Source organism: Dasypus novemcinctus, chromosome 14 (assembly GCF_030445035.2).
Source record: "Dasypus novemcinctus isolate mDasNov1 chromosome 14, mDasNov1.1.hap2, whole genome shotgun sequence".
In the NCBI taxonomy this organism is placed as follows: domain Eukaryota; kingdom Metazoa; phylum Chordata; class Mammalia; order Cingulata; family Dasypodidae; genus Dasypus; species Dasypus novemcinctus.
In genome coordinates, this window is record NC_080686.1 from 108837402 (window position 1) to 108852812 (window position 15411).

The 15411-nt window shown below is 57.2% G+C and overlaps 1 protein-coding gene across 1 annotated transcript; it reads left to right on the forward strand.

The window, feature by feature from the left end:
- The first annotated feature begins 30 nt into the window (after positions 1-30).
- On the forward strand, positions 31-4568 carry GPAA1 (glycosylphosphatidylinositol anchor attachment 1). Its single transcript, XM_004472017.5, has 12 exons — positions 31-1348; positions 1601-1780; positions 1866-1977; positions 2163-2310; positions 2387-2488; positions 2575-2771; positions 2847-3043; positions 3189-3342; positions 3486-3581; positions 3732-3922; positions 4013-4183; positions 4264-4568. Exons 1-12 carry the CDS (start codon positions 1275-1277, stop codon positions 4505-4507), a joined length of 1866 nt encoding a protein of 621 aa, XP_004472074.2. The 5' UTR covers positions 31-1274; the 3' UTR covers positions 4508-4568.
- Positions 4569-15411: the final 10843 nt, after the last annotated feature.

The following is a 15411-nucleotide window of genomic DNA, read 5'->3' on the forward strand; positions in this document are numbered from 1 at the left end:
GCGTGCTCCACCGTGTTTCAGCCTCCATGCCTCCTCACAGCACCTCTACACCCTGCAGAGCCTGGCCTCGAGCTGGCTCCAGGGACCCGCCCTCATACACAGACTACAGACTTCTTGCAGTCTCAGGACTCAAACCCTGGAGAGGAAGAGAGTTGGGCCAGAGGAGAGGTCCCTGGGTGGAGGGAACACTGAGTGCTGGGAAGGGGTCAAGGCTGCTGAACAATGAGGCTGAGCTTGGCAGGACCAGCCAGGCCGCTAGACTGTGGAGCCTTCCCTTCCCCCAGCACGTCCAGCCCTGGCTGCCAGGCGCCCTGCGCGCAGGGCCTAAAGAAAAACTCAGCTGGCAGTGGGCGCCTTTTCCCACATCCTCGGGACCGCAGCTTCCCCAGGAGGCCCTTGGGCCCATCCTACCATTTACTTTGGGCTCCAAAAGTACCGGACACACGTTCTCAGCTGCAGTTTTCTCCCCTCAGCCCTGCCCACACCCTAAGCTGACAGACCCTCTCCCATGCCACCACTGCCGCCTCTGCTTCAGCACACCCCCCTCCTCACTCTCCTTTCAGAATGCAGGCTCCACTCCCCCGCCCGCAGGCCTTCCCGAGCCTCTGGCGGCCAGCCGCCTCACCTGGACAGGTGAGTGCACGCCCCAGGCACTCCTACTCCCCACAGGCAGCGCTGTCGAAGCCCGTCTCTGCTAGGAGCGCCATCACGACCCGACTGACGTCACGGCGGCCTCAGCAGTGAGCGCGCGCTGCGACCGCATTCGAGCTATTGTCGTTTCGGGGGACGCGGCGTCCCTAGGAATCATCTTCCGACCGCCTGTCCTCGGCGCACGGGACCCCTTCCCACGCCCGCCACGCCCCCCTCATTCGCCTCTGCCAGTAGCAGCACCTCCACAATCTCCCCGCACCCAGATCTGCCCCCACCTGCCCTGCTGACTCCTCTGGTTCTTCCTTGGGAGGCAGCCGAGCCCGCGAGCCGCTGGGCACCCGTCTTCCCCCGGCACGCCCCTGCGGGAGCCTCGCGGGCGAGAGAAGCATCCAGGTCCCGCGCCGGCACACCAAGACATCTGCGCGTGCGCGAGGGACGGGTCTCCTGCTCTGCGCGTGCGCGAGGGACGGGTCCCCTGCTCTGCGCGTGCGCGGGACACGGGACCGGAAGTGCTGCAGGGACGGGCCTCCGGGGCCGGAAGTGTGGCGGCTGCGGAGCCCGGCGTCTGGCCCGGATCGCGAGCTCGGCGGCCGGAGCCGGGTTCCGGAGCACCGGGCTCCGCCATGGGCCTCCTGTCCGACCCGGTGCGCCGGCGTGCGCTCGCCCGCCTCGTGCTGCGCCTCAACGCGCCGCTCTGGTGAGGGCCGGGCTGGGGAGGCGGGGGCTCTGCGCCGGCTCCCGGCTCCCAGCGGCCCAGTGCCGCCCGCCTGCCTGCAGCACTGCGAGCCCGGGCCCGGCTCAGCTCTCCCGCCTGGCGTCCCGGTTGCCCGGACTCCGGGCCCAGGTCCCTCAGACACGCCCCCTCGGTCCTTCGTGTGGGGATCAAGGCCCCGGGCGGGGGCCGGGTCCCGCTGACACCCCGGCGGCCCCTCTTCCCCTCTCCCCGCAGCGTGCTGAGCTACGTGGCGGGCATCGCCTGGTTCCTGGCGCTGGCCTTCCCGCCGCTAACCCAGCGCACGTACATGTCGGAGAACGCCATGGGCTCCACCATGGTGGAGGAGCAGTTTGCGGGCGGAGACCGTGCTCGGAGCTTGGCCCGAGACTTCGCTGCCCATCGCAGGAAGTCGGGGTGAGCCGCAGAGCCGTGGGCCTGGGGAGCGGCAGAGGGAGGTGACTCCGGGCAGCGCTGCTCAGGGCTCGCTCTGAATCTCCAGGGCTCTGCCCGTGGCTTGGCTGGAGCGCACGATGCGGTCAGTGGGGCTGGAGGTCCACACGCAGAGTTTCTCCAGGAAGCTGCCCTTCCCAGACGAGGCCCACGAGCGCTATGTATCGGGGGGTCATGCCTGGGGAAAAAGCACCTTGGTGGGGGGTGGCCAGGGGCGGGGAAACCCAGTGGGGAGGGTCGTATCCCAGCCAGGAAACCTCTGGTAGGGGCGTTCTAGGGCCAGAAAGGGGGTTTCAGCTCTGGTCGATGAGCGTTTGCTGAGGTCGTCTCTCAATACCGCGCTCAGGTGGTGTCCGGCACCAACGTGTACGGCATCCTGCGGGCCCCGCGCTCTGCCAGCACAGAGTCCCTGGTGCTCACCGCACCCTGTGGCTCCGACTCTGCCAACAGCCAAGCGGTGGGGCTGCTGCTGGCCCTTGCTGCCCACTTCCGGGGTGAGCCTTGGGGCCGCCGGCCTGGGAGGGCCTGGCCATGGCCCCAGCCCCTGCTAACCCTGCTTCTGGTTTCCAGGGCAGATTTACTGGGCCAAGGACATCATCTTCCTGGTGACAGAGCACGACCTGCTGGGCACCGAGGCTTGGCTTGAGGCCTACCACGACGTCAACATCACTGGTAGGTGCCCCAAGCTGGTCCAGCTCCCACCCCCGGGCCACGCCCCCACCGGACCCCGCTGGCAGCTCGTTCATCTGCCCCTGCAGGTATGCAGTCCTCGCCCCTGCAGGGCCGGGCCGGGGCCATCCAGGCGGCCGTGGCCTTGGAGCTGAGCAGCGACGTGGTCACCAGTCTTGATGTGGCTGTGGAGGGCCTCAACGGGCAGCTGCCCAACCTTGACTTGCTCAACCTCTTCCAGACCTTTTGCCAGAAAGGGGGGCTGCTGTGCACACTGCAAGGCAAGGTGGGGTGCGCCGCCCGCCAGGGGGCGGGCCGCCCGGGGAGGGGCCTCACCTGACCCGTCCCTGCACCTCCAAAGCTGCAGCCCCAGGACTGGACGTCGCTGGATGGGCCGCTGCAAGGCCTGCAGACGCTGCTGCTCATGGTTCTGCGGCAGGCCTCCGGCTGTCCCCATGGCTCCCACGGCCTCTTCCTGCGCTACCGCGTGGAGGCCCTGACCCTGCGTGGTGTCAACAGCTTCCGCCAGTACAAATATGACCTGGTGGCAGTGGGCAAGTGAGCAGCCTCCGTTCTGCTTCCGTGCTCGGGGGTGGCCGGCTGGGACGGGGCGGGCGCTGGGGCCCGGGCGTCTGGGCTCAGGGGCTGCCCAGGAGGCGCCCTCTGGGGTCGGGCTGGCTGTAGCCCTGTGCCACGCCAGCAGGGCTCTCGAGGGCATGTTCCGCAAGCTGAACCACCTCCTGGAGCGGCTGCACCAGTCCTTCTTCCTGTACCTGCTGCCTTCCCTCTCTCGCTTTGTCTCCATCGGCCTCTACATGCCTGCCATCGGCTTCTTGCTCCTGGTCCTTGGTCTCAAGATATCCTCTCCCACAGCGGCCGGGGGCCCTTGCCTGAGGCTGGGCGAGTCCTCCGTCCTGTGCCGGGTGGGGGCAGGGGCTGAGCCCAGGTCCCCAGCCGGCCCGTCCCATCCCATCTCAGGCTGAGTCCTTGACTGGGCCACGCTCTGGAACTGTGGATGCAGCTCCACGAGGCCGGAGTGGGCCCCAAGGAGGCAGGGGGGGCCCCCGGACAGAGCCCCCCCCTCCCTCCAGCTCAGGTGACAGCACCCTCCCCCCAGGTCCAGCCAGCCTTCTGGGGTCCGGGTTACGGTTATGGCTGCCACTACCACCTCAGCTGGGAGGGGGTGGCGGGGTTCCTAGGTCCTGGTGGCCCCGTACCCCCTGTCACATGCCCACGTGCCCTGCAGGGCGTGGGGCTGGCCTCGCTCGTGGCGCCGCTGCTGGTCTCACAGGCTGTGGGCCTGGCCCTCTACATCCTGCCGGTGCTGGCCCAGCACGTGGCCACCCAGCACTTCCCCGTGGCTGAGGCCGAGGCCGTGGTGCTGACCTTGCTGGCCATCTACGTGGCCGGCCTGGCCCTCCCGCACAACACGCACCGGTGAGGGGCAGGCCTGGGTGGGGCGAATGGGAGCGGGGCAGCCCCGTGTGCCCGCGCCCCCGGGCTGCCTCTGCACCCCCGGCCTTGCAGGGCGTTGAGCACGCAGGCCCCCGACAGGGGCTGGATGGCGCTGAAGCTGGCGGCCCTGAGCTACCTGGCGCTGCAGCTCGGCTGCGTCGCCATCACCAACTTCTCGCTGGGCTTCCTGCTGGCTGCCACCATGGTGCCTGCAGCTGCCCTCGCCGAGCCCCGCGGGCCCCGGTACGTGCTGGCCACCCTGGCCCCCCCCCAGGGCCTGGGTCTCCACCGAGCAGCCCACCTGACGTCACCCTTCCCTCCAGGCCGCTCTACGCCGCCCTGCTGGTGCTGACGAGCCCGGCAGCCACGCTCCTGGGCAGCCTGTTTCTGTGGCGGGAGCTGCAGGAGATGCCACTGTCGCTGGCCGAAGGCTGGCAGCTCTTCCTGGCGGCGCTGGCGCAGGGCGTGCTGGAGCACCATGCCTACGGCTCCCTGCTCTACCCGCTGCTGTCCCTCGGCCTCTACCCTTGCTGGCTGCTCTTCTGGAACGTGCTCTTCTGGAAGTGACGCCCGCCTCCCTTGGCACCTACATCTCCACTTCCTGGGAAATAAACAGGAGTTCGCAGGAGCTTGCTGGTGCTCTTTGGGCTCCCACCGGCCGTCCACAAGGCCAGAGCATGAGGCTGAGACGCCTTGGCCTGCAGGAGGGCGTCCCTGCACCTTCTTGGCGGGGTGTCCAAGAGCCCCACAGACACTGCCTTGGTCCAGCGAGTGCAGCCTTGAGAGCCTCGGGTGGGCCCTTGGGTCCGGCCGGCAGGGCCTGGGAGGCTGCTTGGGCTTGGAGGCCTCTGGCTGGCTGCTGCTGCGGGAGGGGAAGCGGGCACCCAGGGGAGCTGGCCCCCAGGGGCTGGCAGTTGCAGAGGGCCTCACCGCTGGGGCTGGGGGGCAGAGGGAGCCCGATGGGCGCTGCACCTGCGGAGGAAGCCCGGGGCACAGGAAGCAGGGGCAGCTGCAGCCACTACGCTGGCCTGAGGTTGGCCCCGAGCCAGCCTCCTTTGATCAGAAACAAGGGGACGGGCACCCAGGGGAGAACGGGCAGAGCTCCCCCAGCGTCACCCAGAAAGTGCAGTCAGCACTGGGGACAGCGGCCCCCAGGCTAGGAGGTCCTCGGGCTGGAGCTGGCAGAGGAGCCATCAAGTACCAAGAGCCCTGAGGGGACCTGAGCGATGCAGTGTCCACTGGGGGAATGGGAAGGTGCAGTGGGACCCTTCGGTGCTGCGAGGACCACATCAGAGGCCCCTCGTCACAGGCTGGGCAGGGCGTCGGGCAGGGCCCTGCGGCGCAGCAGTCAGCGGCCGTCTTGGGTGTGGGAGAAGCCAGGCGGCTCTTGGGAGCCCATCGGCAGGGCGTTCCCCTCAACAGAGCATCAAGACGCTGAGGGGCCGTGTGGGGGTTCTGGGGAGCACCCCTGGGCATGGGGAGAACACGCCCCTCCCCGCTGTGGGCACTCGGTGGTCAGCAGCTCCCCTGGCCAGCCGGGGAGCTCCCCCAAGGCCAGGACCTGGGGGGCTTTGGCAGGGGCCACTTCCCCAGAGGAGAAAACTAGGTGCGGGTGGTACCCCAGGCAGGAGCCCCTTGGGTCCATTTTTGTGATGAGCAAACTGGTTCCCCAGGTTGGGGAGAGATTGCCGCCCCCCGCCTTTACCTGCCCTCCACGCACCGACTGCTCACTGGCCTCTCCCTGCTGGCCAGCTGCCCCCACCCACTGGCGCCTGCTCTGCCGTCTTGGCTCCGTGGGATGACATCTAACCATGCTTTCTGGATGTCGTAGTTTGCACGTCTGCTCTCACGAACTCCACGCATGGTTTCGTTAAGCAACCAGATCTTGTAGGCTCATAGTTAAGAGGCCACGAGCCCACAGTGTAGACGTTGGGAAGGCTTGCTTTCCCCCAAAGCCTGGCATTGCTACCCTGGCCTCAGCAGGAGCCCCTGGGCAGGCTCCAGGGTCTGTGCCGGCCTGGGGCTGGTGAAGGACTCTCCACTGCTGCTTCAGCAGATCTCTGCCGTGAGGCTGCGCATCTCCCAGCTCCAGCACGAGAACAGCATCCTCAAGGGGTCCCAGATGAAGGCATCCTCGGCAGCCTTGCCTCCTCTGCATGTGGCAAAGCTGTCCCTCCCGCCCCACGAGGGCCCTGGCAGCGAGCTGGCTGCTGGAGCGCTGCATCGTAAGACCCGCCAGCTGCTGGAGACGCTGAGTCAGCGGAGCACGCACACCCACCAGCTCTGCTGCCAGAAGCCCACGGCTCAGCTCCTGGAGCAGGTGGCTCAGCTCAAGTCCCCGAGCGACACCATCGAGAAGCTCCAGGATGAGGTCCTCGAGGAGACCGTGTCACAGCGTCCTGGAGCCACAGTCCCCACTGCCTTTGCCACCTTCCCGTCATCAGCCTTCCTCAGGGCCAAGGAGGAGCAGCAGGACGACACAGTCTATGTGGGCAAAGTGACCTCCTGTGCGGCTGGCCTTGGACAGCGACACCGGCTGGTGCTGACTCAGGAACAGCTGCATCGGCTCCACGGCCGCCTCATCTCCTAAGCACGCCTTTCCCTGCTGTCCCCTTCGGCCCGCAGCCCTTCTGGTGCTGCAGTGCCCGATGCACAGCCACCTCCGCTGGTCCCCGTAGAGCATCTGTGTAAAGCTCTTCCCACACTCAGCTTCACGCCTCATGCTGCTGGTGCCCAGCCCTCGCCCCTTGCCCCAGGCTCCCCCGTGCCTGGACTCTGTCAGGATTTATTGATCAGCTGCTCTGTCCTTCCCGAGGGGCCTCAGGGCATGTCGGGGGTAGGCTGAGACACTCACCAAAGGTTGGGTGCGATCCCCCTGAATGAGGACTTCACCGCTTGATTAAAGGAACTTCTACTTAAAAGCGTGAAAGGGGCGAGGACGTGGCCTCGGCGTTGTGGTTTGGGGGTGGCAGGATCTGCTGCTCGTCCCGATAGCCGTTCTCTGCCTCCTTAGAGCTGTAGAACCCCAAATTTACATGAGCAAGATCACCCCAAATAGACATGTTCCCAGGCTCCCCCACAGCGAGGTGTGGCCATGTGAGCAGCTGCCGCCCAAAGGACAGAAGTGCCAGGTGCAGACTCCAGGAGCGAGTGTGCTCCAGCACGGGCCCTGGCGTTCCTCTCCTGCCCGCTGGGACGGAGGTGGTGGTCGGAGTGTGGGTGCCACAGTGGACCACAAGGTGGCAGCACCACGCCGAGGAGGGTGGGGGAAGACCCCCTCCCCGGGCTCCAGCCCCCGCCAGCCCGGGATTCACTCCGGGCAGGGGTCCCTGGGAAGACTTCGGGGTCCATGCGCTTGAGGTGACAATTCAAAAAACGCTCTTGTGGGACGTGTTGGTGCAGGTGTGACATTAAACGACACAGTGCAGGGCTACTATGGTATCTCTTTGATGTGGTGTCTTCTGAGTGCAGCGGATAAACCGCCTGAAAAACGGTTGGTGAGGATGGGGGAGATGGTTTTATGACGCCGCGGGAAAACTCGAATTTCTAAATGTTTGCTGAAAATGGCCGTGTGAGCGATGCTGAGCTGTGTCATCAGGTGCTGAACGTTGTAAAATGTAACTCGGAGCAATCGTGAATTTTAATTTAAGGACATGCCCATGCTGAGCGCCACGAAGCTATCCCCTCTGCGTCCTGAGAAGGGGTCCGGGGGACACAGTGTTAAGAACCTGATTCAGGAGAATGTTGTGTCCTCTGAGCCAGCCGCAGGATTCACCCCAAAAGAAGAAATAGGGGGAGACTCGGCCAGGACTGCCCCAAACCACCCTGCGATAGGGCTGGTTTTATTTTGAAATAAGAGGCGCTAAACCCAGGGTGATCCGGCCCAAGCCACCGATTAGGTGAACTGCTGCGGACACCGCAAATGCCGGGTTCCCTGAGCCTGTCCGCACCGCAGAGACCGCGCTCCAGGCTGCGCGGAGGAGCCGGGGGCTGCGGGTCGGAGGCACCCGGGCCGTGCCTGGGGCCGGCGGCGCTGGGTGACGGCACCCAAAGCCGCGAGCTTCCAGGCGCTCCCAGGAGGGCGGCTGCGGGGCAGGCCCCGGGCCTGCTTCCAGGACGCCGCGGGGCAGCCGCCTGCCCGTCTGCAGTCCGCCGGGGCCCCGCCCCGCTCTGACCAGCGAGGCCCGCCGAGCTGCGGGCCACACGGGGGTGCGTGGCTGCCAGCTCCGCGGGGCTCTGTGCCGCGAGTGCCGGACGCGGGGCGGCGCGGGGGGTCTGCGCGCTGCGGGCCCCGGGGCGGAGGCGCCGCGAGGGCAGGGCCCGTGGTGTCCGCGCACGCGGCGGTGGTCGGCGGGAGGAAGGGGCGGAGGCCCCGGGGTCCCGAAGGAGGCTCCCGGGACCACCTGCCGCGACGCGGCACTGGGGCCTCAGACGCCCTGCCTCGGTCGGCCCGCACCGCCGCGCCCCGCACCTGGACGACAGGCGCACGGCCTCCCTCCCGGGCTCCGCGGCGGACGGCGGCGCAGGCGGGCCAGGTCGTGGCCCCGACGGCTCCCGAGGACAGCGATGCCTCAGGCGCCTTGGGCTGCGCCCGGGCCCGGGGCGGGGAGGAGGAGACGCGCGAGGCCGCGGTGCGGGTGGGCGCTGCGGGCTGGTGGGCAGAGGGTGCGGGGAGCCTGGTCTCGCGGTGGACGCGGTGGTGGGCGCAGGGCCAGGGGCCGCCGGCTCTTGGGGGACGGGGGCGGGGAGGAGAGGCCCCCGGCCTGGCAGTCCCCACGGACTGTCCCCGCGCAGGCGGTGGCTCACACGCCCCCCGGGCTCGCAGTGCCACGTGTGCGGCGCCCGCGCCCGGCCCCGCGCCCGGGACCCGCTTTCCCACCCGCAGCCGGCGCTCGGCGCCCCCGCACGCGGCGCACAGGGGCCTGCGCACCCGCACGCGCACTTTCAAACAGAGTAACCAGCGGCCAGGGTGGAGTCGTCCCCTCGGAAAGTCCTCGCCCCGGGCTCCTGTAGCGCGACCCTCCTTCCAAGTAAGAGAGGCCGTCGGATGACTCAGGCCCCGTACGGCGAGGGCGTGCGGTGGCCGGTCCCTTTACAGGAAGGAGACGCGGTGCGGGGAGGGAGGCAGCCTCCCCGGGGCGCCTCGGCCTGTGGTGGCGCGGAGGGGTCGGGGGAGGCCGAGGGGCCCTGCCTCCTGCTCAGGGGCTGGGGCCACCCACACCTTGATCTCTCACTGGAGCTCCAGAACTGGAGGAGGGCGCCCTGGGGTCAAGGCCCCGCGTTTGTGGGGCTCCGGGCAGGCGTTCGGGGACACGGCGACTCACACTTGGCGGCGTAAAGGGTGCCCCAGCTGCCTGCGGTGTGTCCAGGCGCTTTGGCAACCTTCACCACGACTCATCCCCGAGCAGCCGTTAGCAGCCACTTCCCCTTCCCGTCGCGCCCCCGCCCCCGCCCCCACCACCGTCTACCTCCCATCCACGTGGGTTTGCCCATTCTGGGTATTTTATATAAATAGAATCCAATAATGTGACTGGTCAATTCGTGGGTCAGCTTGGCCCGGGGTGGTGTCCAGTGGTTTGCTCCAGCAAGCACTGGCCTGTGCTGTCAGGCTATTTTGCGCATTTAAATTATCAGTAAGTTGACTGCATCGACGTAAACTGGCTTATTCACTGCTGGATACAATCAACTGAGGAGGCTCCTTTCTGCAACGGGAGACCTCGTGTCCGAGAGGTCGATGGCCTTAAAAGGAGCCGTGATGATTGGGCTCCCACCTCTGCTCCAGCCAGCTCCTCCTGGGGGGCTCAGTCCCCACTCTGAGGCCTGCCCTGTGGAATTTGAACTTGCCCGCCCCCGCGGTCATGTGCGCCAATTCCTACTAAAAAAACCATCATATTTACGTTTTATATATATATATCCTGTCAGTTCTAATTTCTAATTTCCTAAAGTTCTATTTCCCTAATACATATAATATGGGACCTTTTATGCCTGACCTCTTTCAACTAACATGTTACATCCATGGTGTAACATGTATTGCTATTTCATCCCTTTTCTGTTGCATGGATATACCACAATGTGTACCCATTCATCAGTTGAATATTTGCATTGTTGTTTTGTTTTTTTTTTGCTATTATAAATAATGCTGATATAAATGTTTGATTACAAATTTTTGAGTGGGCACATGCTTTCAATTCTCTTGGATATATACTTAGGAGTAGAACTGCTGGGTCACATGGTAACTCTATGTTTCATTTTTGGAGGATCCACCAAGCTATATTCCAAAGCAGCTGCACTGACTTATTTTCCCAGAAGCAGTGGATAAGGGTTCTGGTTTCTCCTCTTCTTTTGGATTCAGGCACCCTAGTGGTCTGAAATGGTATCTCATTGTGGTTTTTGTTTATTTTTTAAAGATTTATTTAGTTTTTGTTTATTTCTCTCCCCTCCCTCCCCTCCAGTTGTCCCCTCTCTGTGTGTTCTTCTGTGTCCGCTTGTATTATCAGTGGCACCAGGAATCTGTGTCTCTTTTTGTTCCATCATATTGCTATGTCAGCTCTCCATGAGTGCAACGCCACTCCTGGGCAGGCTGCACTTTTTCTGCGAGGGGTGCACTCCTTGCACGTGGGGCTCGCCTAAGCGGGGGGCACCCCTGCGTGGCACGGCACTCCTTGCACGCATCAGCCCTGCGTGTGGGCCAGGTCACCACACGGGTCAGGAGGCCCTGGGTTTAAACCCTGGACCTCCCATGTGGTAGGCGGACACTCTATCAGTTGAGCCAGATCCTTGTCCCTCATTGTGGTTTTGATTTGCATTTCCCTCAGGACTGCTAATGTTGAGCATCTTTTCGTGTGCGTATTGGCCATTAGTATGGTTTCTTTAGAGAAAGGTGTAATCCCTTTTTAAAAGGCTTTTAGAGCAGTTTGAGATTTACAGAAAAACTGCACGGTAAGTACTGAGTCGCCTTGTACCGGCTTATTTTCCCTCCTGCCCCCACTCCCCTGGTTTCCGCTAGCATTAGTGTGAGCTGTGTGTTACGAATGATGAGCCAATAGCGATACAATATGATACAAAGTCCCCAGTTTACAGTAGTGTTCACCTTTTGTGTTGTGCAGTTCCTTGGGGTTGGCAAATGCGTAAGTCGTGCATCCACCACTGCAGTGTCAGGCAGAGCAGTTCACTGTCCTAAGAATGCCTGTGTTACAACAATTCTTCCCTTCCCCTTCCACCCGAACCTCTGGCAGTCACTTATCTTTTTCCCTCTCTACATTTTGCATTTTCCAGAATGTCATGCAGTTGGACTCATAGTGTATATAGCCTTTTCAGACTGGGTTTTTTTCTAGCAGTATGCATTAAAGGCTTCTTCATGTCTTTTCGTAGCTTAATAACTCATTTCTTTTAATTCAATATCTGCGTGGCTGTATCACAGGCTTTTCATCCGCTCACCTATGGAAGGTGACCCTAGTTGCTTCCAATTTGGGGCAATTATGAATAAAGCTGATATAAACCTTCTCCGCAAGTGCTTGTGTGGGCATAAAATTTCAGTACATTTTGGTAAGTACCTAGGAGCACAATTGATAGATAGTATGAGGAAACTGTATGTAGCTTTTTAAGAAACTATCAAACTGTCTTCCAATAACCAATTTTTAATGGACTGTTTTTCATTTTAGTGTCAAGTTATTGGAGTTCTTTTTATATTCTGGATTCTAGACCCTTATTGAACTTGAAAATATTTTTCCCATCTTGTGAGTTCTCTTTTAACTCTTTTCATAATATGCTTTGGTGCAAAAAAGTTTTAAATTTTGATTAAGTCTCAACTTGCCCATTTTTGCTTGGTTGCTTGTGCTTAGGTCATAACTAAGAATCTACTGCCTAATCCAAGGTCACAAAGATTTATAGTTTTAGCCTTCACATTTGGGTCTTTGATCCATCTTGAGTTAATTTTGAATGTGGTGTTAGGTAGAGGTCCAAATCCATTTTTTGCATCTGGATTTTCAGTGATCCCAGCACGATTTGTTGAAGTGACTGTTTTCCCCCATGAATGGACTTGGAACCTTTCAAAAATCAACTGGCAATACAGGAGAAATCAATAAATATCTTGAAACAAATTAAAATGAGAATACCACATGTCAGAACCTATGGGATGCAGTGGAGGCAGTGCTGAGAGGGAAATTTATAGTCCACAATGCTTTCATTAGAAAAGAAGAAAGAGCTAAAATTAAAGACCTAACTACACAGCTGGAGTAACTAGAAATAGAACAGCAAAGTATTCCCAAAGCAAGAAGGATTGAAATCTCAATGATCAGAGCAGAAATAAATGAAATTGAGAAGAAGAAGAAAAAAAAGAATTAGCAAAACCAAAAGTTGTTTCTTCAAGATCAATAAGTTGACAAACCTTTAGCTAGTATGACAAAGAGAGAAGATGCAAATAAATAAAATCAGAAATGAAAGCAGGGACATCACTACTGACACAACAGATATAAAAGAGATCATAAGGATACTACGGAAAATTGTACGCCAACAAACTAGACAATGCAGATGAAATGGAAAAATTCCTGGAACCACATGAACAACCTACATTGACCCTAGAAGAAATAGAAGTCCTCAACAAACCAATCACAAGTAAAGAAATCGAAGCAGTCATCAAACAAGTCCCCAAAATGAAAAGCCCTACAGTTCCTAAAGAAGTTGAATATACATTTGCCCTCCAATTCCACTACTGGGTATATACTCAGAAGAACTGAGAGCAGTGACATGAACAGACATCTGCACACTAATGTTTATAGCAGTGTTATTCACGATTGCCAAAAGTTGGAAACATCTTATGGTCCATCAACTGATGAATGGATGAACAAACTGTGGTGTATTCACATGATGGAATATTATGCAGCTGTAAGAAAAAATGAAGTTGTAAAGCATATGACAAGTTGAATGAACCTAGAGGACGATATGTTTAGGGAAGCAAGCCAGACACAAAAGGATAAATACTGTTTGATTGCGTTGCTATGAACTACATATATTGTGTAACCTCATGGAGTTACCAACTTGGATATGGGGCACCAGAAAATAGAATGAGTTTAGAGAATGGAAAGGTAAGGGTTAAATTGTGCATAATTAGTAAAAAGGATGTGTGTTAATCTTTGGAAATAAATAGGAAAGGTGAAAGCACAACATAGTGTTTGTAACTAGCAATGCTATGATGTGGGTATGAAAGTGGTTTAAAGGGAAAAATCTAATTGTTTATTACTAAAAGGAAAGTTTAAAAATGTAACATGGAATAGTATAGCATAGTAAAACTGCATGTGAGGGGTGGGGGTGGTGGGGTTGAATGGGACCTCATATATATATATTTTTTTAATGTAATATTATTACAAAGTCAATGAAAAAAACTGCATGTGAAATATGAATATGGGTAAAATTATATATGACTGTTTTTCTTTGAAGCTGAACAAATATATGTTAATGGTACAAAATGTTAATATCAGACAAAAAACCACACTGTGCTAAGTGAAAGAAACCAGACACAAAGTACTACATATTATGTGATTCCATTTATATAAAATGTAAATATAAATCAATGTATAAAGATGAAATTAGATTAGTGGTTATATAGGGCTGGGGAAGGAATGCTAAGGTGCTGAGACCAGGTCAGCAATGGGCTGCACAAGGGAAGCAGACTTGGCCCAATGGATAGGGCGTCCACCTACCACATGGGAGGTCCAAGGTTCAAACTCCGGGCCTCCTTGACCCATGTGGAGCTGGCCCATGCACAGTGCTGATGCGCGCAAGGAGTGCCGTGCCACGAAGGGGTGTCCCCGCGTAGGGGAGCCCCACGTGCAAGGAGTACGCCCCGTAGGGAGAGCCACCCAGCGTGAAAGAAAGTCCAGCCTGCCCAGGAATGGTGCCACACACACGGAGAGCTGACACAACAAGATGGCGCAACAAAAAGAAACCCGGATTCCCAGTGCTGCCGATAAGGGCAGAAGCGGTCACAGAAGAATACACAGTGAATGGACACATAAAGCAGACAATTGGGTGGGGGGAAGGGGAGAGAAATAAAAATTAATTAATTAAATTTAAAAAAATTAGGTCTGCACAAAGGGAAGGCAACACAGAACTGAAGAAATAAAAGGACAGAAAGAAAGACACAAGAGCAGAAACAAAGATGGGACCAGGGGACTTCACAGCTTTTGAAACTGAGAGCCTCAATACTAGTTCCCCATCCTATTTATTTGAAAGCTTAATGAGCAGCTGTGGGCTACAGGAAGCAACTTGTAACATCTATAATACGGTAATTTACAATAGCAGGAAGTAACTTAGAACATCTTGTACAATAACAGAAAGCAATTTGCAACACCTACAATAAAGTAATTTACAATAACAGGATGCAACTTAGAACATTTTGTACAATAACAGGAAGCAACAAATAGGTAAGCCAATTTCCCACAACACTAAGGGGTATGGAATTGTTTTGTTTTGTTTTTTAAAGATTTATTTTATTTATTTCTCCCTCCCCTGCCTTGTTGTCTTCTCTCTCTGTGTGTTTATTGTCTGCTCGTCTTCTTTTTAGGAGGCACCAGGAACCAAACCTGGACCTCCCATGTGGGAGGGAGGCACCCATTGGCTTGAGCACCTCCATTCCCACTTGTTGTGTCTCTCATTATGTCTCTTCGTTGCATCACCTTGTTGCATCACCCCATCACTCCAGCCTGTCACATCAGCTCACTGTCTTGCTTGTCTTCTTTAGAAGGCACTGGGAACCGAACCAGAGACCTCCCTTGTGGTAGGTGGGCACACAGATGCTTGAGCCACATCTGCTTCCCTGGGATTTTTCTTTTTAGAGTAATGAAAGTGTTCTAAATATTTTTGTGGTGAAGAATGCACAACAGTGTGAGTATACTAAATGCCATTGTATAAAACCAATATCACCCTAATACCAAACTAGATAAAAATATTACAAAAAAGGAAAATGATGGACCCATTTCCCTAATGAATATGGATACAAAAATCCTCAACAAAATACTCACTAATCAAAACCAACAACACATTAAAATAATTATTCATCATGACCAAGTGGCTTTTACCCCAGGCATGCAAGGATGGTTCAACACAAGAAAATAAATCAGCGTGATACACCACATTAATAAATCAAAGAAAAATCATATGATCATCTCAAATGACACAGAAAAGATATTTGACAAAGTCTAACATGTTTATTGATAAAAAATGCTCCAAAAGATAGGAATTGAAGGAAACTCTTTCAACGTGATAAAGGGGTATATAGAAAACCTGCAGGTAGCATTGTAGTCAACGGGAAAGACTGAAAGCTTTCCTGCTGAGATTGGAAACAAGACGAGCATGCCACACTCTCCACTGTTATTGAATACTGTACTAGAAGTGAGCAATTAGGCAAGGAAAAGAAATAAAAGCCACCCAAATAGGAAAGGTAGAAGTAAAACTTTCCACTATTTGCAGATGAT

What these genes read in the sequence shown, in the direction of transcription:
- GPAA1 (XM_004472017.5), top strand. Translation starts at nt 1,275, where the DNA reads ATGGGCCTCCTGTCCGACCCGGTGCGCCGGCGTGCGCTCGCCCGCCTC. An exon ending in CGCCTCAACGCGCCGCTCTG is followed by an intron (nt 1,349 to 1,600) that starts GTGAGGGCCGGG and finishes CTCTCCCCGCAG; the next exon opens with CGTGCTGAGCTACGTGGCGG. An exon ending in TGTGCACACTGCAAGGCAAG is followed by an intron (nt 2,772 to 2,846) that starts GTGGGGTGCGCC and finishes GCACCTCCAAAG; the next exon opens with CTGCAGCCCCAGGACTGGAC.